We start from the raw sequence: 26,727 nt of genomic DNA, 5'->3' as shown, positions 1-26,727 counted from the left end.
TAAAATTAATGTATTAAGCTTTTATTAGGTTAGAAAAATTTCTATAATGGTTAGTGTATCTTAGTTACAAGTGATGATCTTTTTTCCTTTAACCTTTTAAAATCAATATATGGAAGACATGCAATGCTAAGTTCTTCTTTTGTACATCCTGTAAGACAACACTTTTCTGAATATCCTCTGCGTTTTCTTTGCGGATGATTCCCCCAAAACAAATTGCTTAAGGTTTTAATTTTGTTTCTACTTTTCTTCTGAAATTTTGCATTCTCATGAATATATAGATTGATATTATGTGATGAAGAAAATTCTCTTTCCTTATCAAGGGGTGAATATGCCTTTTTATCCTGATACTCAGGTAGTGACTGCATTTCCCAATTGTTTACTGCTTCTTCCCAAGAGGCAGAAGTAGACACTGTTGAGAGAGAAGAAAAGAAATGCTCCTTTATTAAAATCTTCCTTTAGATGAAAATTTAATATTGGATCAGTAAAATCAGCTAATTATTAAAAAACAATCACATTTTAAATAAAGAATGGAAAGTATGGTTATTCAAAAGCAATATTTATTTTTAACTAAAGCAGGTGTAGTGTTTTCCTATAAAAAGGCTGTACGCGTTTGTACATTTTGTATTAACAAATGAAGTTGAGATATCATTCACATGCCATAGAATTAGTCATTTTAAAGTATACAATTCAGTGGGTTTTAGTGTATTCACAGGGTTGTGAAACTATATATCTAATTCCAGAACATCTGTATCCAAAAAGAAACCCTATGCCCATTAGCAGTCATTTCCATTTCACTCTCCCACTATTCCGTGGCAATCACCAATCTACTTTCTGTTTCTATGGATTTGCCTATTCCGTATATTTCATATAAATGAAAGCATACAATACATGACCTTTTGTGCTTGGTCTCTTTCACTTAGCATAGTATTTTCAAGGCTCACCTACATTGTAGCATGTATCTTTTTATGGCTGAATAATTTTCCATTGTGTGGATATTCCACATTTTGGTTATTTATTCATTTATCAATGGACATTTGAGTGGTTTCCACTTTTGGTCATTATGAATAGTGCTGATGGCCCAGCATGGTGGCTCATGCCTGTAATCCCAGCAATTTGGGAGGCCGAGGCAGCAGGATCACTTGAGGTCAGGAGTTCACTACCAGCTTCACCAACATGGTGAAACTGTCTCTACTACAAGCACACAAAAAATTAGCCAGGCGTGGTGGTGCACTCCTGTAATCCCAGGTACTTGGGAGGCTGAGGCATGAGGAACACTTGAACGCGGGAGGCAGAAGTTGCAGTGAGCTGAGATAGCGCCACTGCACTCCAGTCTAGATGACAGAGCAAGACTGTCTCAAAAAATAAAAAAAAAGAATAGTGCTGCTATGAGCTTTCACATACAAGTTTTTGTGTGAACAAATGTTTTGAATTCTTTGGGGTGTAACCTAGGGATGGAAGGAGCACTGCATGATATAATTTTGTTTAACGTTTTGAGGAACTGCCAAACTTTTCCACAGCAGCTGCACAAGTTTTCAATCCCAGCATCAATATAGTAGAGTTCCAATTTTTCCACATCCCCATCAAAACTTGACATTTTCCATTTTTTGATTATAATTATCCCCACGGATGCACAGTGGTATCTCACTGTAGTTTTGATTTGCATTTACCTCATGGCTAATGATGTTAAGCATCTTTTCATATGCTTATTATATATCCTCTTTGAAGAAATGTCTGTTCAAATCCTTTGCCCATTTTCAAATTTTATCATTTGTCTTCTTATGCACATCTTATAACTGAGCAGTAGAAACCATTTTGTTCTTTATTTTAATAAAGAAATACAGAAGTGGTAATATGCTCTAGGTACAATGAACTGATTGTCACTGTTATGCTGCTCTTAACTCCCTTAGCAATACTGGATACTGGAAACCAAAATAACTCCAGAAGGTAATTATTTGAAGACTTACTGTGCTTCCATTATGGCCCTTGCTCATATACAGTACCTTCTAGGAGAATATATTTGCCAATAGCCTCTACTGTACTGCCAGCTCTTAGGCAGCCATGTTCTGAACCATGTGACTCTATTCTCTAGCCACAGTTGACCAACTAGAGGTTGGCACCTGACCCCAAAGAAACCAATCTGTCACAATGGCTAGCAAGCCATGTCATGTGAAAAACATGAATCGACCCAATTAAATTTCCTCAGTTTGAAACTAGAATAAGTAACAATAAAAAAATGAGTTAGTGAGAACCAAAGCTAAAAGGATTCTACGAGGTTTGTCATGACAAGCTAAAATCATAAAGGAACATAGAAAAGAAAAGATTCAGAGAGAGAGAGAGACGAAGGCAGAAGTTTTTTGCTTTTGTTTTTTAGAGCTAATATGATTCCCCAGGCTTTACCAAGTCTTTCTAGGTTCACTTCTATACCTTTTTTTTTTTTTTTTTTTTTTTTTTTTTTTTTTTTTTTTTTTTTTTTTTGTAATAACTACTATCCCCTTTTATCTTGAGGTTATTTAGGTGAATCTATGTCCTTTGCAGTTAGAGGCCTATTAGAGCACTCTTTAATAACTTTTTATTTAATTAAAAAGTTGCTTGTTTAAAAGAATAAGAACTCTATCCAGACTAATCAGGAACAAAAAAGATGGAAATGAACAAAATACAGCAGAAAAAAAGAAATAAGTAGATACAGTTTTAAAGCAAATATCTTAACAAATGTTTTTTAAATTTTTAAAACAAACATTGTTTTAATTTAAAACATAATAAAGTTTTAAAATAAATATTATGAATGCTTATACATTTAAAAATAAAGATTAAATGGATGAATTCCTAGAAAAATACAAGATGCCTTAATTGGTACACAATGACACAGAAAACCTAAATGTACCAACAACATTCAAATAAATGAAAAGGGTTAGTCAGTTATCACCTTCAAAAAATCACATATATGGATGGTTCCACCTATTTTTTAAAAATAGGAAATACTAATCATATACAAGTTGTTCCAGAAAAAGAGCAAAAGCTGCCCAGCTCATTTTATGAAGTTGGCATAATCTTTATTCCAAAACTAGATAAGAACAATATGAGATTTTAAAATATTTAAAAACTCATTTCACTTTCAAATGTTGATTTCAGACTCCTAAATATTAGTTAACTGAATCCATAAACATGTTTTACAAATATATTAAGAAAGGGTTCGGGGGAGCAGCCAAGATGGCTGAATAGAAACACCTTTGCTCTGCAGTTTCCACTGAAAAGGACGAAAATGGCAAGTGGATTCTGCATCTTCAATTGAGTTACCAATGTTCTTTCATTGGGACTGACTAGGAGGTTGGTGTGACTCACAGAGAGCAAGGAAAAGCAGAGTGGAGCAAGGGCCCACTTGGGAGCCACATTGGGCAAAGGGAGCTCCCCTCCCCAGCCAAGGGAGGCAGAGAGGGATTGTGCTACCCTTCCCTGAAAACCATGCTTTTCCCACGAATTCTTGCAACCTGGGGATGAGGAGCTCCCCTCATGAACCAGGGCTTTGGGTTCCAAGCATTAAGCTGTGCAGACTGGTAATGGCTGCTCGGGTGGGCAGGCACTGAGATCACGAGTTCCTGGTGGGGGGAAGAGGCGGCTGCCATTACTGTGTCTCCACTCCAGTTCACTGTTTTCCCTTACCATGATGCCAGCGCAGTTTGGATGGGGTGCAGTTCCCCAGCACAACACAGTAGCTGGGACAGTTTGTGGCCAGACTGCTTCTTTAGGTGGGACTCCAATCCATTCCCCCTCACAGAGCAGGGCCTCCCTGTGGGAATTTTGGCATCCCCAGTGGAGGGTTTATGGATAGAACTCTGATATCCCTGAGAAGAGGGTCTAGGAGGGGGGTTGGCTGTGCTATCATGGATCAGCCATCTTAGTCTTTTCTGCCTACTGGCTCTGGAGAGGGAGATTTCTCCCAGCACAGCACACTCGCTCCACCAAGGGGCAGCCAACTGCTATATTTAAGTGGGTCCCTGATCCTATTCCTCCAAACTGGGTGAGACCTCCCAACAGGAGTGTTCCACTGGCATCAGATCAGTGCCCCTCTGGGACAAAGTTCTCAGAGGAAGGAGCAGTCTGCCATCTTTGCTGGTCTGCAGCCTCCACGGTGATACCTCCAGGGACAGAAGAAACCAAGGTGAATAAAGTCTGGAATGGACTCCCAGCAAACTGCAGCAACCCTATGGAAGAGTGGCCCTACTGCTAAAAGAAAAACAAACAGGGAGCAACAACAACAACATAAACAAGAAAGACCTCACAAAAACCCCATCCAAAAGTCATTGGCCTCAAAGATCAAAGGTAGATAAACCCATGAAGATGAGAAATAATCAATGCAAAAATGCTGGAAACTCAATCTTCTCCAAATGACTGTAACATGACTCCAGCAAGGGCACAGAACTGGGCTGAGTCAGAGATAGGTGAATTGACAGAAGTAGGCTTCAAAAGATGGATAATAACAAACATCCCTGAGCTAAAGGAATATGTTCTAACTTGCTGCAAAGAAGCTAAGAACCATGATAAAACATTACAGGAGCTGTTTAACAAGAATGACCAGTTTAGAGAGGAAGACAAATAACCTGAAGGAGCTGAAAAATACAACCTGTGAACTTCATGATGCAAATGCAAGTTTGAAGTCTGCAACTGAACAAACCAAGTGGAAGAAAAAATATCAGAGCTTGAAGACTATCTTGCTGAAATAAGGCAGGCAGGCAAGATTAGAGAAAAAAGAATGAAAAGGAATGAATAAAACCTCTGAGAACTATGGGATTATGTTAAAAGACAATCTACAACTGATAGGGGTACCTGAAAGAGATGGGGAGAACAGAAACAAGTTGGAAAACACACTACAAGATACCATGCAGGAGAATTTCCCCAAACTAGCAAGACAGGCCAACATTCAAATTCAGGAAATCCAGAGAACCCCAGTAAGATACTCCATGAGAGGATCAGCCCAATGACATATAATTATCAGTCCTCCAAGGTCTAAATGAAGGAAAAAAATTAAGGGCAGCTGGAGAGAAAGGTCGAGTCACCTATAAAGGGAAGCCCATCACACTAACAGCAGGCCTCTCAGTGGAAACCCTACAAGCCAGAAGAGACTAGGGGCCAATATTTATTTGATATTTTTTCTTTTTTTTTTTTTTTTCTGAGATGGAGTTTCACTCTTGTCACCCAGGCTGTAGTACAATGGCATCATCTCAGCTCACTGCAACCTCAGCCTCCAGGGTTCAAGCAGTTCTCCTGCCTCACCCTCCCAAGTCCATGGGATTACAGGCATGTGCCACCATGCCCAGCTAATTTTGTATTTTTAGTAGAGACAGGGTTTCACCAAGTTGGCCAGGCTGATCTCAAACTCCTGACCTCAGGTGATCCACTTGCCTTGGCCTCCCAAAGTGCTGGGATTACAGGCATGAGCCACTGCACCAAGCTGATATTCTTAAAGAATTTCTAACCTAGAATATTGTATCTGGTCAAACTAAGCTTCATAAGCAAAGAAGAAATAAAACATTTTTCAGACAAGCAAATTCTGAGGGAATTAATCACCACCAGACCTGCCTTGCAAGAGCTCCTGAAGGAAGCAGTAAATATGGAAAGGAAAAACTATTATCGGCCACTACAAAAACACACTGAAGTACACAGACCAGTGACACTATGAAGCAACTACATAAACAAGACTGCAAAACAACCAGCCAGCATCATGATGACAGGATCAAATTCACACATAACAATAATAACCTTAAATGTAAATGGGCTAACTTCCCCAATTAAAAGACACAGAGGGCAAGCTGGAAAAAGAGTCATGATCCATTGGTGTGCTGAATTCAAGAGACTCATCTCACATGCAAAGACACACATAGACTCAAAATAAAGTATGAAGGAAAATTTACCAAGCAAATGGAAAACAGAAAACAGCACAGGTTGCAATCTTAGTTTCTGACAAAACAGACTTTAAACCAACGAAGACAAAAAAGACAAAGAAGAGCATTACATAATGGTAAACAGGTCAATTCAATAAGAAGAGCTAACTATCCTAAATATATATGCAAACATGCAGGAGCACCCAGATTCATAAAACAAGTTCTTAGAGACCTACGAAGAGACTTAGACTCCTGCATAATAATAGTGGAAGACTTTAACACTCCACTGTCAACACGAGACTGACCATTGAGACAGAAAATTAACAAAGATATTTAGACTTGAATTCAACTCTGGATCAAATGGACCTGATAGATATCTACAGAACTCTCCAACCCCAAACGAGAATATAAATTCTTCTTGGCACCACATGGCACATCACATAATTGGAAGTAAAACACTCTTCAGCAAATGCAAAAGAACTGAAATCATAACAACCAGACTCTAAGACCACAGCACAAACAAATTAGAACTCAAGATTAAGAAACTCACTCAAAACCACACAAGTACGTGGAAATTCAACAACCTGCTCCTGATTGACTCCTCGGTAAACAGTAAATTAAGGCAGAAATCAAGAAGTTCTTTGAAACCAAAGAACAAAGAGACAACATATCAGAATCTCTGGGACATAGCTAAAGCAGTCTTAACAGGAAACTTTATAGCACTAACTGCCCACATCAAAAAGGTAGATCTCAAATCGACACCCTAACATCACAACTAAAGGAACTAGAGAACCAAGAGCAATCAAACCCCAAAACTAGAGAAGAAAAAACCAAGCTCAGAGCAGAACTGAAGGAGACAGAGACACAAAAAACCCTTCAAACAATCAATGAGTCCAGGAGCTGGTTTTTTTTTTTTTTTTGGAAAAATTAATCAAATAGACCACTAGCTAGGCTAATAAAGAAATGAAAGAAGAATCAAATAGACACAATAAAAATGATAAAGGGGGTATCACCATTGACTCCACAGAAATACAAATAACCATCAGATAATACTATAAACACCTCTATGCCAATAAACTGGAAAATCTAAAAGAAATGGATAAATTCCTGAACACGTGCACCCCTGCAAGACTAAACCAGGAAGAAGTTGAATTCCTGAATAGACTAATAAAAAGTTCTGAAATTGAGGCAGTAATAAATAGTCTACAAACCAAAGAAAAGCCCAGGACCAGATGGATTCACAGCTGAATTCTACCAAAAGTATAAAGAGGAGCTGATATTCTTTCTTTTGAAACTATTTCAAACAATCAAAAAGGAGGAACTCCTCCCTAACTCATTCTATGAGGCCAGCATCATCCTGATACCAAAACCTGACAGAGATATAACAACAAAAAGAACTTCAGGCCAATATTCTTGAATAATATCAATGTAAAAATCCTCAATAAAATACTGGCAAACCAAATACAGCAGCACATCAAAAAGCTTATCTACCATGATCAGGTTGGCTTCATCTCCAGGGTGCAAGGGTGGTTCATAATACACAAAATCAATAAATGTAATTAATCACATAAACATATCTAAAGACAAAAACCACGTGATTATCTTAATAGATGCAGAAAAGGTTTCCCAAAAAATTCAACATCCCTTCATGTTAAAAACTGGCAATAAATCAGGTGTTGATGGAGCATACCTCAAAATAATAGCCATTTATGACAAACCCACAGTGAAATATCATACTGAATGGGCAAAAGCTGGAAATATTCCCCTTGAAAACTGGCACAAGATAAGGAGGCCTTCTCTCATCACTCCTATTCAACATAGTATTTGAAGTCCTGGCCAAGGCAATCAGGCAAGAGAAAGAAAGAAAGGTATTCAAATAGGAAGAGAGGAAGCCAAATTGTCTTTGTTTGCAAATGACATGCAAACATAGACACCCCATCTAGAACACACCATCGTCTCAGCCCAAAAGCTTCTTAAGCTGATAAGCAAATTCAGCAAAGTCTCAAGATACAAAATCGATGTGCAAAGGTCACCAGCATTTCTACATACCAAGAACAAGAAAGCAGAGAGCTGAATTATGAACGAACTCCCATTCACAATTGCTACAAAGAGAATACACCTATGATTACAGTTAGCAAGGAAAGTGAAGGAGCTCTTCAACGAGAACTACAAACCACTGCTCAAGGAAATCAGAGAGGACACAAACAAAAAAAATTCCATGTTCACAGATAGGAAGAATCAATATCGTGAAAATGGCCATCCTGCCCAAAGTAATTTATAGATTCAATGCTATTCCCATCAAACTACCATTGACATTCTTCACAGAATTAGAATAAACTATTTAAAAAGTCATATGGAACCAAAACAGCTCAAATAGCCAAGACAATCCTAAGCAGAAAGAACAAAGCTGAAGGGAGGCATCACACTACTGGACTTCTAACTACACTACAAGGGTACAGTAACCAAAACAGCATAAACCAATAGAATTTCTGTTCCAGAATTCAGAAATAAGGCTGCACATCTATGACCATCTGATCTTGGACAAACCTGACAAAAACAAGCAATGGGCAAAGGATCCCCTATTTAATAAATGGTGCTGGGAGAACTGGCTAGCCATATGCTGAACACTGAAACTGGACCACTTCCATACACTTTATAGAAAAATTAACTCAAGCTGAATTAAAGACTTAAATGTAAAACCAAAACTATAAAAACCCTAGAAGAAAATCTAGGCAATGCCATTCACAACATAGGCATGGGCAAAGATTTCATGACAAAATCACCAAAAGCAATTGCAACAAAAGCCCAAATTGACAAATGAGATCTAATTAAACTAAAGAACTTCTGCATAGCAAAAGAAACTATCATCAGAGTCAACAGATAACCTACAGAGTGGGAGAAAAATTTTGCAATCTATCCATTTAACAAAGGTCTAATATCCAGAATCCATAGGAACTTAAACAAATTTACAAGAAAAAACAAACAACTCCATTAAAGAGTGGGCAGGCCGGGTGCAGTGAGTGGCTCACGCCTGTAATCCCAGCACTTTGGGAGGCCGAGGTGGGCAGATACCTGAGGTCAGGAGTTCGAGACCAGTCTAGCCAATGTAGTGAAACCCCATCTCTTCTAAAAGTACAAAAATTAGCCAGGCATGGTAGCGTGTGCCTGTAGTCCCAGCTACTGGAGAGGCTGAGGCAGGAGAACTGCTTGAACCCAGGAGGCAGAGGTTGCAGTGAGCTGAGATCATGCCATTGCACTCCAGCCTGGGCGACAAAGCAAGACTCCATCTCAAAAGATAGAAAAAAAAGAGCAGGCAAAGGACATGAAATGACATTTCTTAAAAGAAGGCATTCGTGCGCCCAACAGACATTTGAAAAAAAGCTCAACATCACTGATCATTAGAGAAATGCAAATCAAAATTACAATGAGATACTAACTCACAACAGTCAGAATAGCGATTATTACAAAGTCAAGAAACAACAGATGCTTTTGAGGTTGCAGAGAAATAGGAACTAATTGCCACTGTTGGTGGGAATGTAAATTAGTTCAATCATTGTGGAAAACAGTGTGGTGACTCCTCAAAGATCTAGAACCAGAAATACCATTTGACCAGCAATACCATTTGACCCAGAAATACCATTATTGGGTATATACCCAAAGGAATATAAATCATTATATTACAAAGATGCGTATGTTCATTGCAACACTATTCACAATAGCAAAGACATGAATTCAACCCAAATGCCCATCAATAATAGACTGGATATAGAAAATGTGGTACATATACACCATGGAATACTATGTAGCCATAAAAAGGTATGAGATCATGTCCTTTGCAGGGAAATGGATGGAACCGGAAGTCATCATCCTCAGCAAACTAAGGCAGTAAGAGAAAACCAAATACCGCAAGTTCTCACTTATAAGTGGAAGGTGAACAATGAGCTCACATGAACATGGGGAGGGGAATAATACACAATGGGGCCTGTCAGAGGGTGGGGTTGGAGGGCTAGCATTTACGAAAAATAGCTAATGCATGCTAGGCTTAATGCCTAGGTGATGGGTTGATAGGCATAGCAAACCACCATGGCACACGTTTACCTATGTAATGAACCTGCATATCTCGCTCATGTATCGCTGAACTTAAAAATAAAATTAAAATAAAAAAAAAAGAATGAAAGGGTTCATCCCAGAAATGCAAGGATAGGTCAAGATCACAAAATCTATCAATGTAGTTTACCATGTTAATAGACTCCCATCCTCACTCACAGCTGGATTTGCTTTCTACTTCAGGAGAAAATTGAAGCAATCTGAAAAAGAACTTGCATCAACTCCCTTTGCCAAATTTTTAAATTCATCTCTTAACATGTACACCCATATACTCTCCCTTTCTACCTATTTCTACAGATGAACTATACACTCTAAAGCCAATTTCTGCACTTACATATTACATCTCATCTCCTCTTGCCCACTCTAGGACACTACTCCAGCAATCCTTCTCTGTATTCTTCATCAGTTTTTAACTTCTATTGAATCACTCTTATCAGAAAACCTGTTATTTCTCCCACTTACAAAAACACACACACACAAACCCATACATATTTCTCTTGGCCCCACTTACCCTGCCGGCTACCATTGTATTTATTTTCTCTTTTCTGTGACAAAACTCCTTGATAAGAGTTTTCTACATTTACTAACTTGTTCCTCTTCTCTCACTGTCTTAAACCCACTCTAATCAGGCTTTTGTTTCATCACTCTACCGAAACTTCTCTTATGAAGGTCACAAACATATTGCTAAATTCAACAGCCATTCACATCTTAATTGATTTATCAAATACACCTCTTCCCGATATACTTTCATCATTTGGTTTCCACAGCACCACACTCTCTTTTCTTCCAACCTAAGTAGCTGTCCCTTTTCTGTCTCCTTTACAATTCTCACTCCCCAACTTTTTAATGTTGGTGTTTCTGAGGACTCAGTTCTTAGTACTATTTTCTATGTACACTTACTCTTCTGGTGATCTCCTCTAGTCTTACGGCTCAAAAAATTACGTATCTACCTATGACTCCTGAACTTCTACCTGCAAACAAGACTACTCTTTCAAACTCCAGATTTATATACCTTACTTCCTACTCAACATCTCCACATTAATGTTTCAAACTCAACATTGTTAAAAAACGCCATGAAATTCAACATGTCCAAAACTGAACTACTGATACTGTCTTCCAAACCTGTTCCACTTTGAGGCCTTTCCTATCTCATTTATGACAATCCTATCCTTCTAGGTGTTCCATATACAAAATTTTAGAATCAACAATGTTTTGGAGTCATTCTTGATTTATCTTCCTCATATCTCACATCAAGTATGGCCCATGTATAACCAGAATTTAAGTTTTCACTACCTCCACTTCTATCATGCTTATCTAAGACCCTCCCTAACAAGTCTGTTTCTACTCTTGCCTTTCTACAGTCTATTCTCAACACAGTAGCCAGAGTGATCCATTTAAGATGTCAATTATGTCACTTCTCTGCTAAAAAATCTTAATGACTCCTTGCATCACCCCAAAACAAAGTCTTTAAAATGATCTAAAACAGGGGTCCCCAACCCCTGGGGACTTAACTGGTCTATGGCCTGTTAGGAACCAGGCCACATGGCAGGAGGTGAACAGTGGGCAGGGGAGCGAGCAAAGCTTCATCTGTATTTACAGCTGCTCCCCATTGCTCGCATTATCACCTGAGCTCCACCTCCTGTCAGACAAGGGACAGCATCAGATTCTTATAGGAGCGTGAACCCTATTGTGAACTGCGCATGCCAGGAATCTAGGTTGCATGCTCCTTATGAGAATCTAACGCCTGATTATCTATCACTGTCTCCCATCACCCCCAGATGGGATCATCTAGTTTCAGGAAAACGAGTTCAGGGCTCCCACTGATTCTACATTATGGTAAGTTGTATAATTATTTCATTATACATTATCATGTAATAGTAATAGAAGTACACAATAAATGTAATGCACTTGGATCATCTGAAAATCATTCCCTTCCTGGTCCAAGGAAAATCTGTCTTCCATGAAACTGGTTCCCGGTACCAAAAAGGTTGGGGACTACTGGCCTAAAATACTCTATTTTATCATGTCTGCCTATTACCTCTTGTACCTTATCTTTTACTACTTTCCTCACTTTCTCTGCTCCAACCACACTTGGCCTCTTAGGTATTCCCTGTATACATCAAGCAGAACGGTATCTGCTCCACTGTTTCCTCTGCGTGAATGTCCTTTCTTCAGATATCCGCTTGGCTAATTCCCTTACCACTTCTTTTCTCATATCTCACCTTTTCAATAATTGGTCTACCCTTACCATACTGTTTAATACTATACCCCACTTTTCAACTCCTTGCTCTGTTTATCTCCCTTATACTGTTTTTTCATTTTTCTGTAGCTCTTACTACATTCTAATATTTACTTATTATGTTTATTACTTCAGAGCGCTCCATAAAGCCTTTGATCTTTGTCTGTTTTGTCCACTGATATATTCCCAAGAATCTAAAATTGTGCCTGGGTGCTTAGTAGGTACCCAATGAGTATTTGCTTAATTAATGAAAGAAAAAATCGTAAGACTATGCAAAAGTATGCCAAAAGAAGACCTTAATAAAGTACAGCCCTATTTACAATGATTAAAAAAAAATCTCTTAGCAAGCTTCCTTACCTTAGTGAAGATTATATAGCATAAACCTACAAACATCATACCTAATGGAGATATTTTAATGTACGCCCTTTAAGCCTGGGAATAACACAAGAAATCGAAGCAAAAAAATGGTATAAGTTCAGAAAGAAAGTGATATAACTATCATTTTCAAATGATAAAAAAAAAACTACAGAATCAACAAACTATTAGAACTATGAAGATAGTTCAGCATGGTTGCTGGATAAAGATCAACCTATAAAAGTAAATTGCATTTCTCTAGCCAAGTCACTAACTAGCAAATATAATTCACAGGTATTTACAATAGCTGAAAAAAAAAAATTATTAAGCATGAACTTGCCCAATACCATAAAAGTTTCCATAAAGAAAACTTTAAAATCCTAATAATAGAATATAAGTAATTTCATGACTTTGATTAGGATGACTTTATGTAATAAAGATATCAATAGCGGGGAGGGGAACAAGATGACCAATTAGATGCAGCTGTGATCCGTGGCACTCAGGGAGCGGAATAAAAGAGTGAATTCAGCACCTTCAACCGAAAGATCCAGGTTCTCACACTGGGACTGACTAGGCAAATGACTTGACCCAAAAAGAATGAAGAAATACAGGGTGGAGCAATGAATGGCCCACCAGGGAACAGCAGGGAGCCAAACCCCACCCTCAGCCAAGGAAAGTGGTGAGTGATTGCGTCACCCCGCCCGGGAAACCACGTTTCTCCCAGAGATCTCTGAAACCCAGATCAGGAAATCCCATCTTTGATCCCTGATCTTTGCAGATCAGGAGATCCCATCATGAGCCCATGCCACTAGGGCCTTGGGTTCGATACACAGAGCTGTGTGGAGTCTCAGCAGAGCAGACGCTCAGGCACACACCGAGGCCCAGGAGTTTTACAGACTCTGGCCCCGGCATCCCGGCAAGGCGGGAGATACAACAGTGCATATCCCAAGGAAGGGGGCTGAATCCAGGGAGCCAAGCCATTGTTCTGCACGTCCCACTTCCACAGTACCTCACAAGTTAAGACCTGATTTGGAATTCCAGCCAGCCAAGGCAAAAGCTGAAACGGGACAGAGTTCCTGGGAGGAGGGGCAGCCGCCATCTCTGGGAAAGGTCAACTCAGCCTTTTCAGCCTCCCGACTTTGGAGAATCCAAACAGTCCAGAGTAGGAAGGTACCTCACAGTTCAGCACAGCTGCTGTGTCAGATTGTGGCCAGAATGGTTTTTTTTTCTTTTTTGAGATGGAGTCTCACTCTGTCATCCAGGCTGGAGTACAGTGGTGTGATCTCAGCTCACTGTAACCTTTACCTCCCAGGTTCAAGCGGTTCTCCTGCCTCAGCCTCCCGAGTAGCTGGGATTACAGGCACGTGACACCATGCCTAGCTAATTTTTGTATTTTTAGTAGAGACAGAGTTTGCCATGTTGGCCAGGCTGGTCTCGAACTCCTGATGTCAAGTGATCTGCCCTCCTTGGCCTCCCAAAGTGCCATGATTACAGGCGTGAGCCACCACGCTCAGATTGCTGCTTTAAGTGAGACCCCAATCCATTCCTCCTCCCTGGGTGGGACCTCTTTGTGGGGGCTTCAGCCACTCCAGCCAGGGGCACAGGGACAGAGACGTGATCTCTCCCTAGGACTGAGCTCCTGGGGAGGAGGGGCTGCCACCATCTCTGCAGTTCCCTTTACTCAGCTGTTCCAGCCTGCCAGTTGGCATGAGAAAGGGTTCCCCAGAAGGCAGTACAGCTGCTTTGGCAGATTGTGACCAGACTGCTTCTTTAAGCAGGACACCGATCCATTACTCCTCACTGGGCAGGACCTCCATGTGGAGGCTTCAGCCACTCCGGCCAGGGTTATACAGACAGAGCTCTGATCTCACTCTGGGACAAAGCTCCTGTGGGGAGAGGCAGCCACCATCTCTGTGGTTTTCTGCATCACACTACCCAACTTCAAACTATACCACAATGCTACAATAACCACAACAGCTTGGTACTGGTACAAGAACAGACACATAGACCAATGGAACAGAATAGAGAACTCAAAACCACACACCGCACACCTACAACCATAGGCTCTTGGACAAACCTGACAAAAACAAGCAATGAAGGAAGAATTCCCTATTTATTAAATGGTGCTGGAAGAACTGGCTAGCTGTAGGCTCAAAATTGAAACTGGATCCCTTTCTTACACCCTACAAAAAAATTAACTCAAGATGGATTAAAGACTTATGTAAAATCCAAAACCATAAAAACCTTAGAAGAAAATCTAGGCAATACCATTCAAGACATAGGCACAGGCAAAGATTTCAAGACAAAAACACCAAAAGCAATTGCAACAAAAGCAAAAATTGACAAAGGGATTTAATTAAACTGAAGAGCTTCTGCACAGCAAAAAAAAAAAAACTATCATGAGAGTGAACAGACAACCTATAGAATGGGAGAAAATTTCTGCAGTCTATCCATCTGACAAAGCTCTAATATCCAGCATCTATAAGTAACTTAAACAAATTTACAAGAAAAAAAACCACCCCACTAAAAAGTGGGCAAACAACATGAACAGAGAGTTCTCAAAAGAAGACATATACGTGACCAACAAACATGAAAAATAGCTCAACATCACTGATCATTACAGAAATGCAAATCAAAATTACAATGAGATACCATCTCATGCCAGTCAGAATGGCTATTATTAAAGTTAAAAAACAACAGATGCTGGCAAGGTTGTGGAGAAAAAGGAACACTTTTACACTGTTGGTGGGGTTCAACCATTGTGGAAGACAGTGTGGTGATTTCTCAAAGACCTAGAGGCAGAAATACCATTTGACCCAGCAATCCATTATTGGGTGTAGGAATATAAATCATTCTATTATAAAGATACATGCAAGCATATGTTCACTGCAGCACTATTCACAACAGCAAACACATGGAATCAACCTAAATGCCCACCAATGATAGACTGAATATAGAAAACTCAATACATATATACCATGGAGTACTATGCAGCTATAAAAAAAGAATGAGATCATGTCCTTTGCAGGGACATGGATGGAGTTGGAAACCATCATCCTCAGCAAACTAATGCAGAAACGGAAACCAAACACCACATGTTCTCACTTGTAAGTGTGAGCTGAATGATGAGAACACATGGACACATGCGGGGGAACAACACAATGGGGCCTGCCTGACAGGGGGCCTGGGGGAATGGAGAGTATCAGGAGGAATAGCTAATAGAGGCTGGGCTTAATACCTAGGTGATAGGATGATCTGTGCAGCAAACCACCATGGTACACATTTACCTATGTAACAAACCTGCACATCCTGCACATGTACCCCTGAACTTAAAAGGTGAAGGAAAAAAAGAAGTCAATCCTCTTCAAATTAGTGTATACATTATGTTGCCAGAAGTCAGGGACCCTGAACAGAGGGACTGGCTGGAGCCGCAGCAGAGGAACATAAATTGTGAAGATTTCATTTTAATGTGGACATTTATCAGTTTCCAAATAATACTTTTATAATTTCTTATGCCTGTCTTTAATCTCTTATCTTCCTGTTATCTTCGTAAGCTGAGGATGTACGTCACCTCAGGACCACTGTGATAATTGTGTTAACTGTACAAATTGATTGTAAGACATATGTGTTTGAACAATATGAAATCAGTGCACCTTGAAAAAGAACAGAAAAATAGCGATTTTTAGGGAACAAGGGAAGGCAACCATAAGGTCTGACTGCCCGCGGGGTTGGGCAAAAAGAGCCATATTTTTCTTCTTGCAGAGAGCCTAGAAACATTCATCAGTCCAGTCCACAGAAATGCTTGTTTGGATCCCTGACAATTGGTGAGCTGTCTGTGTATTGTCCGGGGTAACTATGGGTCATGAAGAGTCTAAACATTAAGCTTATCTCTGCTATATTAACCTCCTGTTAAAACAGGCAGGAGTTCAAGAGCCCATGGAAAATATGGTCACCCTATTCAGGGCGGTGGAGGAACACTGTCCTTGGTTTCCTGAAAAGGGAACATTAGATGTGGAACTATGGGATCGTGTTGGTACAAAATTCCGGGAACTGGTCCCAACAGGGAATTATGTTCCCGTCACTGTTTGGAGTGATTGGGCCTTGGTACGTGCCATCCTAATGACATACCAATCCCATGATCCCCTGCAGTTACAATTTTCTGAATCTGGTGACCCTCTACCTCTTTCTCAGGTTTCCTCTCCCGTTCGGCCTTCGTTATGTGCTCAGCCTCTCCCTTCACCTACTCCTCCCTGACCTGACGATATTGAGGATTCAATATCTAACTCTGGTGACTTTGGCTTAACGTCACCCCCTGATGACCTTATTTCTTTTCAGAAAGAAATAAGGGCTCCCATGGCCCTGACTTGGACAGCCCGGGACCATAACTATGCTAACTCTTCCCTCTTCAAACCTTTGCAGCCTTTGCCTCCAGAGCCATCTAATGGCTCCGGGACCAAACTACAATTTATCTGTAATTCTGCAGGCCCTCCCCCATCGTCCACAGCCCCTCACCCTCCTGTCATTTCAGTCCCTCAACCGGTCACTTTGCCATCCACTCAACCTGCTCCTCTACCCTTCTTCACACATGGATGCCCCTGCCATTCTGGTTGCACAGGATTGGGACAATAATCATCAGTATGCATCTGCCTCTTCTCCCCCAATGCCCCTTTCTCACACTCTCATACCGGTCTGACCTCCTCAACCTCAGTTTCCCTTATCTACATATACTTTTCCTGTCACTTCTATGCCGACTCTGTCTCATGTGCCTGTTCTTGAAACTACCATGCAACACTTATTACACCAGAACAAAGAAACAAGTGGATTAGAGGCATGGGCTTATCCCGTCGCACTGGAACCTCCCAATGCTCAAGGAGCACAAGTGTGTTGATATGTGCCAATCTTACCTTTTTAAAAGAATTCAAGGATGCTTGTACTCAGTATGGTCCTACTTCTCCATATGCTAAAATGGTATTACAGACTCTTTGTACTGAGGTCACTTTGCTTCCTTTAGACTAGGACCTTTTGGCAAAAGCTGTTCTAACTTCATCTCAGCATTTACAATTCTGTACCTGGTGGTCAGAGGAGGCCCATCTGCAGGCTCAGCTAAATCGGGCTGATGGCATTCCAATGACTCAGGCTCAGCTCACAGGCTTGGCTATTACTCTGACACTACTGCCCAATTAGGCTTTGATGCTCTCACCACAGAACAAGTAACAAAGGTGTGTATGAGAGCTTGGGATAAATTACACACCTCCGGCCAAGCTCCTGTTTTCACCACTGTTAAATAGGGTCACAATGAATTATACCCTGATTTTTTGGCTAAATTACAAGATGCTGTTGAAAAATCTGTCTCTGATGAGCACGCTCAAGGTTTTCTCCTTCATATTTTAGCTTTTGAGATTGCGAACTGTGAGTGTAAAATGGCCATGTGTTGCTTCCAATGACAAAATTTACCTCAATTACATTTAGCATTGTTTAAACTTTCTAAATGTTCCTGGATACAATACTCTGACTGCAGCTGAACACCATTATACAGGCAAAAATATTCTCCCTAAATGAAGGCAAGCCAGTGTTATGGAAAAACTCCCAAACCAATACCTGGGAACCTGGAACAATTAAAATGTGGGGAAGAGGGTATGCTTATGTTTCACCAGGAGATCATCAATCCCCTGTCTGGGTGCCCACTAAAAGACTTAAACTTCGTGTGAATACTGACAATGAAAACCACAGGGAAGAGACGTCTGCATCAGAGACCACCCTCATACCTGGTGAGATCTGTGCCAACTCCTCATAAACTGGCACACCAAATCAAAATGGGTCTGGTTCAATCCTCCCTAATGGCAACAGAGACCCCTCTAACTAATCCCACTTCTCCTAATTCCCTTTTTCTCCTTACGAACCTAAAAAATCTCACCATTTCTACTAGCCTGAAAATAATATCCCCCTGTTCTTCTGTTCCTCCTTCAGCACTAGATCTCGCTTACAATAGGTTTTACTTAATAATTCTCTTCCTTATACTTTGTCTCACCAGTTTTCCCTCAAACTGATTTACCTGCTACACAAAATTATTCTTATTGGGCTTATGTGCCTTTTCCTCCACTTATCCAACCTCTCACCTGGATGGATGCTCCTGCAGAAAGGTATACTAACAATAGTGTGTGGATGCCTGGAGCTACAGATGACCGTTGCCCTGCTCAACGAGGAGAAGAAGGCACTGCATTTAATGTTACTGTGGGTTATAAATACCCTCATCTGTGCCTCAGACATGCACCTGGTTGTATCCATCTAGAAACTCAAGTCTGGGCTGCTTACCTTCCAGAGAGATTAGCCACAGGAGAATGGGGACATTTGGTCCCCGGCCTCTCCCTTTCTCCTTTAAGACAAATGAAAAGGGGAGTAATAGGAGATCCCCATATTTTCAATATAAACCTGTAGGAAAACCATGTTCTAAAAATTTTGAAAGCCTATCTAAAACTTTAATTTGTGAAGACTGTTAGTTCACACGCAGTAGTATTTAAAAAATGATTCATATGGTTTAGTAATAGACTGGGCACTAAAGGGCTATTTAAAAACAGTTGCTCCTCTGGCTGAAAGGAATGCCTAGAGGCTACTTATTTTATTTCTTATTGGGAGGACAAGGATCATCATCCTACTTTGCATAGAAGGTTCAGCTCGTTCTTTCCCTTAAAACGGGAAGATAATGGCATTACCCACACACTCCCCACCCCCGCCAAGGCCTCATATGATATTCCCCATTCTGAGTCCAGAACATCCAGAACTGTGGAAATTGGCTATTGCCATGTCCGGACTGCGAGTATGGGAATTGGAAGCTTTTCTGTCTGTTGTCCCAACTATCGCCCCTCACATACGTGATTCTGAACCCCATGATAAATCCCCTTTGAACTCTTACCCTCTTTTTGATGCCGATCCTCCTTTATGGGACTCCAATTGGCCTTATAATTCTTTTCGACCCAGGTATGCCCCTCTACCTCTTTGGCATCCCCGGGCACCTCGGATTGCTTCTTTACGGTGGAGAACATTGGGTGTTGCCACCGCCGCTCCTCTCCCTCAGTATCAATGTAGATTCAAACATTCTGCTTTGTTTACCTCCAGCCTGACCACTCCTATACAGAGTTGTGTTAAGCCTCCTTACATGCTGTTAGTGGGAAATATCAAAATTTGGACGAAAAATCAAACTGTCCAATACGTTAATTGTCATTCATACACTTGTGTTAACTCCCATTTTGACTTCAGGAAAACTGTAATGTTGGTTCAAGCTTAAGAAGGAATTTGGATACTGGTAACTTTACCCAGACCTTAGGAATATTCCCCCTCAGTAATTTAATTAATGACGTGTTACAACAAATTCTCAAAAGATCAAGAGATTTGTTTTCACTTTAATTGCTGTGATCATGGGCCTAGTGACTGCGCTGGCCACCACTGCCGGAGTGGCATTACACCAATCTATTCAAATGGCTCACTTTGTTAAGGAATGGCAAGGCAATTCCACCCAAATGTGGAATTCTCAGCAGGGCATCGATCAAATATTAGCGAATCAAATTAATGATTTAAGACAGTCTGTTATTTGGCTTGGAGACTGGCTAATGAGTCTCGAACATTGCAAGCAAATGCAGTGCAATTGGAATACTTTTGATTTCTGTATCACACCATATTCCTACAATGAGACTGACCATTCATGGGAAATGGTCAAAGGACACCTTCTAGGTAGGGAAGATAATTTATCTTTGGACTAACTAAATTAAAGAAACAAATTTTTGAAGCCTCTCAGCTCATTTATCCATTGTGCCTGGAGCTGAGGCGTTAAGATAGGGTGGCAGAAAGTCTTTCTGGACTAAACCCCACAACTTGGATTAAGTCTACTGGGGGCTCCATCATAGTAAATTTTGGAATCATGTTTCTCTGTTTAATCAGCTTGTTTTTAGTGTGCTGGATCAGTCAAAGAATCCTGCGTCAAAACCGAGAGAACGAACAAGCCTTCATCACCATGACACATTTATATAAAAAGGGAGAGATGTCGTGGGAAGTCAGGGACCCCGGCTGGAGCCACGGCAGAGGAACATAAATTGTGAAGATTTCATTTTAATACGGACATTTATCAGTTCCCAAATAATACTTTTATAATTTCTTATGCCTGTCTTTAATCTCTTAATCCTGTTATCTTCATAAGCTGAGGATGTACGTCACCTCGGGACCACTGTGATAACTGTGTTAACTGTACAAATTGATTGTAAAACATGTGTGTTTGAAAATATGAAATCAGTCGCCTTGAAAAAGAACAGAATAAAACAATTTTTAGGGAATAAGGGAAGGCAACCATAAAGTCTGACTGCCTGCGGGGTCAGGCAAAAAGAGCCATATTTTTCTTCTTGCAGAGAGCCTATAAACGGACGTGCGAGTAGGGAAGATATCGTTCAATTCTTTTCCTAGCAAGGAATATTAATATTAATACCCTGGGAAAGGAATGCATTCCTGGGGGTAGGTCTATAAACGGTTGCTCTGGGAATGTCTGTCTTACGTAGCTGAGATAAGGACTGAGACACACCCTGGTCTCCTGCAGTACCCTCAGGCTTACCAGGGTGGGGAAAAACTCCACCCTGGTAAATCTATGGTCAGACCGGTTCTCTGCTCTCGAATCCTGCTTTCTGTTATCTAAGATGTTTATCAAGACAATACGTGCACCACTGAACATAGACCCTTATCAGTAGTTCTGCTTTTGCCATTTGTCCTGTTCCCTCAGAAGCATGTGATCTTTGTTAGACCCTTATTAGTAGTTCTGCTTTTTGCCCTTTGAAGCATGTGATCTACTCCCTGTTCTTATACCCCCTCCCCTTTTGAAACCCTTAATAAAACACTTGCTGGTTTGAGGCTCAGACGGGCATCACAGTCCTACCAATATGTGATGTCACACCTGGCGGCCCAGCTGTAAAATTCCTCTTTTTGTACTCTCTCTCTTTATTTCTCAGCTGGCCAACACTTACGGAAAACAGAACCTACATTGAAATATTGGGGGCAGTTTCCCCCGATAATATTCCATGCATCCCAAATAAAATACCATGTGGATTTTTTAAAAAGAAATTCAATAAGCATACTTTTAAATATATATGAAAGAATAAAGGTTGAAGATTTAGCTTAGTCAATCCTAAGGGAAAAAATAAACATTGAAGACTTGTCCTGCCAGATAAATCACATCCTATAGAGTCACAGTATCAAAAATAGTAATGATACAAGGTCAAATAAATAACCAATTAAAATAGGAAGCTCAAACTTATCAATAATGGTAATCCCACAAATTAGTGAGAAAAATAGTTGATTAGTAGAAAGTGTTCAGAAAACTAGCTCCCTATGTAGAGAAAAATAAGACTTATTGAGAAACTGAGGTAATATTCCTACCTACACCAGAACTAAAAACTGGCCTAATAATTAAGGACTTAATGTGAAAAGTAAAACTGAAAAGTTAACAGAAGGACAGAAAAGGACCTCTAATACATAAGGCAAAACACTGCCTAATTATATAAAAGTTAAGGCTTTCAGTCAAGCAATAGACAGATGTCAAAATGGGAGAACACATTTGTGACATCTAAAACCAACAACTAGTTATTATTGTATCTAGATTTGATTAACTCCTACAAATCAACTGGAAAATGATAACAATTCCAACAAGAATTGGGCAAAATATATAAACAGGAAATTTTAAGAGAAAATCCAAAAGGCTAACATATATATGAAAAGATGTTCAGACCCAGAGCAAGTTAAAATAGATATATAATGTCATTTTATGTCTATTACACTGGTAAAAGTTAATAACTGTATAATGCTCATTGTTGACATAGATACGAGGACATAGGATTAGTGGTACAACTATACGTTGATGTAGTCATTCTGAAGAGCAATCTGACACTCTTCAAGCAAATTAAACATACACATACTTCATGACACCGTAATTCCACTCTAGATGTGTATCCTAGAAACACTTCTAGGTTCATAAGGGGACACATACAATGATGTTCATGGCAGTGTTATTTATAGTGGTAGGGAGTTCAAGGCTATATAGATTAGGTGTTCATAATTGAATAAATCAGTAAAATGTGAGGAATGCACATGAGTACTACGCAGTAGTTAGAAGCAATGGACTAAATGTTCACATGGCAACAATAAGATGTAGATCTTAAATGCCATTTAGATATATCTTAAAAACATACGCACAGGAAAGAAGCATAATTTGCAAAAACTTATACAGACAAAAAATATATAATGAACACATTACAACTGTCAATGACAGGAGGAGAATGGAAGTGCAGAAAGGGGCTAAGAGAGGACAATCATCTTCTGTAAATTATAATTTACTTATGTTTATTGTCTATCTTTACTATTCTGTAGGCTTCATGAGGGTAGGAGCCTTCATTGTTTAACATCCCAAGCACCAAGAAAAATGCCTAACACATAATAGGCACTCAAATTTTGTTAAACTAATATATAAAGGGAAAGGCCATTTACAGATTAGTTGTGATATCTGAAACATAAAGAAACAAAAAAAACAAGAATATGTGACATGAAGACCAAGAATATGAGAATATGATTAATCTAACTGGAATAGAGGTTACAGATTATGAAAAGCTGATTTTGAAACATTAATGATTTCACCTGGCACTAATATCTGGGAAGCACAATACTCAGTCGTAATTTAGAAATATGTTGTCAACTTCATGGTGCCACATTATGGGTAGGTCTTGGAGATACTGCCTCCACCTTCAGGGTTCATTAACAAGAAGCACACAATTACAGATTCAAGTTATGTATGAGTAGCTTTGAAAAAAAGCATTTTTTAATAGCGGCGTAGCAAATTATATTTTTCTGTGTCAGACTCAAATAGATCATCAGAATATTAAAATTTCAGACAACTGACTTGATTTAACACAACTTGTCCTGCTGGTAAAAGCGAAATAAAAAGTAACCAACTTTCCAGCCACATTCATATATAAAAATGACGGCATAATTATGTATTCTATATTAGAAACACATACATCTCTGCAACTTCTAAATTATTTCCTAGAAATTAACAGGACAGAATAAATGTCATCTTCCCTTATGGATTAACAATTTTTAAAATAATACAATTCATATTGATAACCTAACTCATTTTTCCTTCCTCTACATATTTCAATACAACTGTGGTTTTACTGCTACACCGTATTTCCACTTCAGCAAATTGTCTTTTACATAGTTTCCACAGTAGCAGGTTTTGTGTGTATAACAATTTTCAAATATTGTCGGACACATTTTTATTTTCTACAAGTCTTGTTTCATTGCAGCTCCCTGCTCATTGTTAATGACATTTATTCTTCCAGGGGAGTGTGAATAATACCTAAAACAAAGGGATCATTAACAAGCTGAGTTTTAAAGTTGAACATTTTTATTAAGAAAATTGTCTTTAGAGCACTTTGTTGAGAAAAGGCATTCCAACCTCTATTTAAATAACAGCCTCAAGCTTGGAGGTCTAAAAATAAAATTTTGACTACAGTATTATAGCACAGGTAGCGAGAGCACAGTATTTGATGTAAGAGAAATGCCCACCCAACATAAAGCAGAAAGGGAAGGCTCTTCTTGCACTCCTGGGAGAAAAGAATAAGAAAGAGGAGTTAAAAAAAAAAAAAAAGAGAGAGAGAGAGTAAGCTGGACCTTGTTACTCAAAAGTGTGGGCCACCAACAAGCAGCACCTGGGAGCTAGTTAAAAATGAAAAATCTCAGGCCCCACCCCAGGCCTACCAACTCAGAGGCTGTAAATTAACAGGATTCCCAAATGATTCATACGCACATTAAAGCGTGAGAGTCACTGAACTAAAGTAAAAGTAGAAGACTGGGGAGAGACACTTCCTTCATTCTAACAGAAGGACAAGGTGAGGTTTGTATGTGGGTTTGACGGTCAGTTTGAAAATGATCAAGAATCAGTCTCATGGTTTCTGTCTTTAAAAGTTTTCATTCTCTCAGCAACAGTGATTTTATAAATTGTATTCATTTATTTCAGAAAAGTTAATGAGTGCCTACAATGTGCACTGTTTGACTTTTTTCAGTACTCTACATTAGGGTCTCTTTGGCATGATAGTTTACTCGTTTCCTAAATTTCAGAAATATTCACTTTTGCAACCTTTGTCTGAATCAAATAAACTGAATTACTGTAAAAGGCAGTAATTTTCTTCCTATGGATAGACTATAAACAAAGTGCAATTTCTTTTAAAATGGCAAATCATATTGGGACTAAAATATGTTAAGTCACAAATGTAAAAACATAGTAAGATGATACCAATGAATCTGAAACAAGAATATTCTTCCTGCAGACTGCTTGAAAGCATTAAGTATAAATTCAACACATATTAAACACATGCTACGTGCTAGGCCATCTGCCAGGCATTTCAGACAAAAATATGCATGAAATAGTCTCTATAATATAGTATGGAATATAAGGCTGACTTCATGGGACTGAAACCTGTGTAGTCACACAGGCCTTGCATTTGGTTTAAATGTTCCATTGTTGTAGTAGAAATTCTCAATAAATTTACCTTTGAAACTGTAAGTGAATGAAATACAAGTACGTAAACTTTTAAATGAAGCCTGATAGAATGAACCAGGCCTATCTCCTGGTGCGTGACCAGGGGATATGAACAAGTAAACAAAACAGTTTTATATTTTACCACCTTTATTTTAATGGCCCTTTCCTGCTTTTTTGAACAAGGTATCTGCATTTTTATCTTCTACAAGGTTGGCTCATTCTGTAGCCAGTGACGACAGTCAAATAGAACTATGTGCTAGATACTTTGGTAGAAAGGACAATGGAGCTATTGGATATGAAAAGGTCAATGATGACTTCACAGGGAAAATGATACTTAAGTTGGGCTTTGAAGGACAAAAAGGAGTTTGCCAGATGACAGGCACTCCTGAAAGGAACAACATTCTTACATAAATTGTAGACTTACAAGTGTACACTTATTTCCTCTAAGTTTAAAAAAACAAAAAAAAGCGCTTCGCTGAAGTCTTGTATATTTTCAATACACTGTTTTTTACATTTTTTAAAAAAAGCTGTATACTAGGCACAAATTCCACTTCCTGGGGAAGCTTACCTTCTGGCAAAGCAAATACAGGAATAAGAAATGTACAGAGGTGAACAAACATGCCTTCGGTTTAGATTTTTACCTGGGTTTGTGCCTCTTCCCCGGGCCGGGAAAGCGGTTTGCGGGCTTTCGAACCGGTAGGGGCTGAAGGCTTCGACCTTTTCCGAGGCCTGTGCAATCAACCGTGGGAAAGGGGTTTCCTCCTCGAAATGGAACTGGCTCCAGTTGGCATGGCCGCAGAGTTTTTCTATTTCTTTCACCAAGTACCTGCCGCACAGCTTCCTGGCACTGCTGATGTCGCTCAGTTCACGGGAAAACCGAACCAGCAAGAGTCCAAGCCACAGCATGCACAAGCAGAAGCGCCTCAGCATTCCTGTGACCGCAGGCGAGTCCTCCGCGTTGTGCAATGGCGGTCAGCCTGACCCTGCTCCCTCTCTGCGCCTGCGCCAGGCCGAGCCGCGCGCACAAACCCTGCGGAATTCCGAGCGCGTGGGGGCCTCGCGAGAACGTCAAGGGAAGGCGCGCGCTGGCGGCGCCGAGGCTTTCCCGCCTTCCCAGGGGTCTCAGGTGGTCGAAGGTAGCAGGCCCTGGCTCCTAAAATGAAAGCCAAAATCCCCTCACTACCCCGCTGCCCTCCGGTTTGATTCATTTTTCTTTCGTTCCCCAATGGGAGATTCCTCACCAAGCGAGAGAGCATAGGACCCCTGTGACCTGATAACGTAGGTTGAAAGGTGTTGCTCCCTCCACCTGGATTGCGTTTCCCGTTCTTGTTTGCCGGGTTGTTAATGAAGCTTCGTCTCCCTCACAGAAACCCCCTCTCATCTCTTTCACGGTGTTAATCGACCTGTTTCCATTTGTGGGCGTGTGACCTCTTTCCTGAGACCCCCGCTTCATGAAGGCAGGGCCTGCGTCTGTTCTTGCTTTCCACTGTACCCCGGGGGCTAGCATTTAGCTGGCAATCAAATATGTGGTGAAACGTTTGTGTGTTGCATATGGGCATGTGCATTTAGTCAGGTTCAAAGCTTCT

The 26,727-nt window shown here is 40.0% G+C and overlaps 1 protein-coding gene across 1 annotated transcript; it reads right to left on the bottom strand.

Annotated features, from left to right (window-relative positions):
* INSL6 (insulin like 6) lies at positions 1-26,143 on the bottom strand. Its single transcript, XM_050760676.1, has 2 exons — positions 25,783-26,143; positions 1-409 (listed from the first exon to the last, which is right to left on the bottom strand). The coding sequence occupies exons 1-2, from the start codon at positions 26,069-26,071 to the stop codon at positions 51-53; spliced, it is 648 nt and encodes a 215-aa protein (XP_050616633.1). The 5' UTR covers positions 26,072-26,143; the 3' UTR covers positions 1-50.
* Positions 26,144-26,727: the final 584 nt, after the last annotated feature.

Source organism: Macaca thibetana, chromosome 15 (assembly GCF_024542745.1).
Source record: "Macaca thibetana thibetana isolate TM-01 chromosome 15, ASM2454274v1, whole genome shotgun sequence".
Taxonomy (NCBI): domain Eukaryota; kingdom Metazoa; phylum Chordata; class Mammalia; order Primates; family Cercopithecidae; genus Macaca; species Macaca thibetana.
This window is presented reverse-complemented; position numbering and strand designations above follow the sequence as displayed.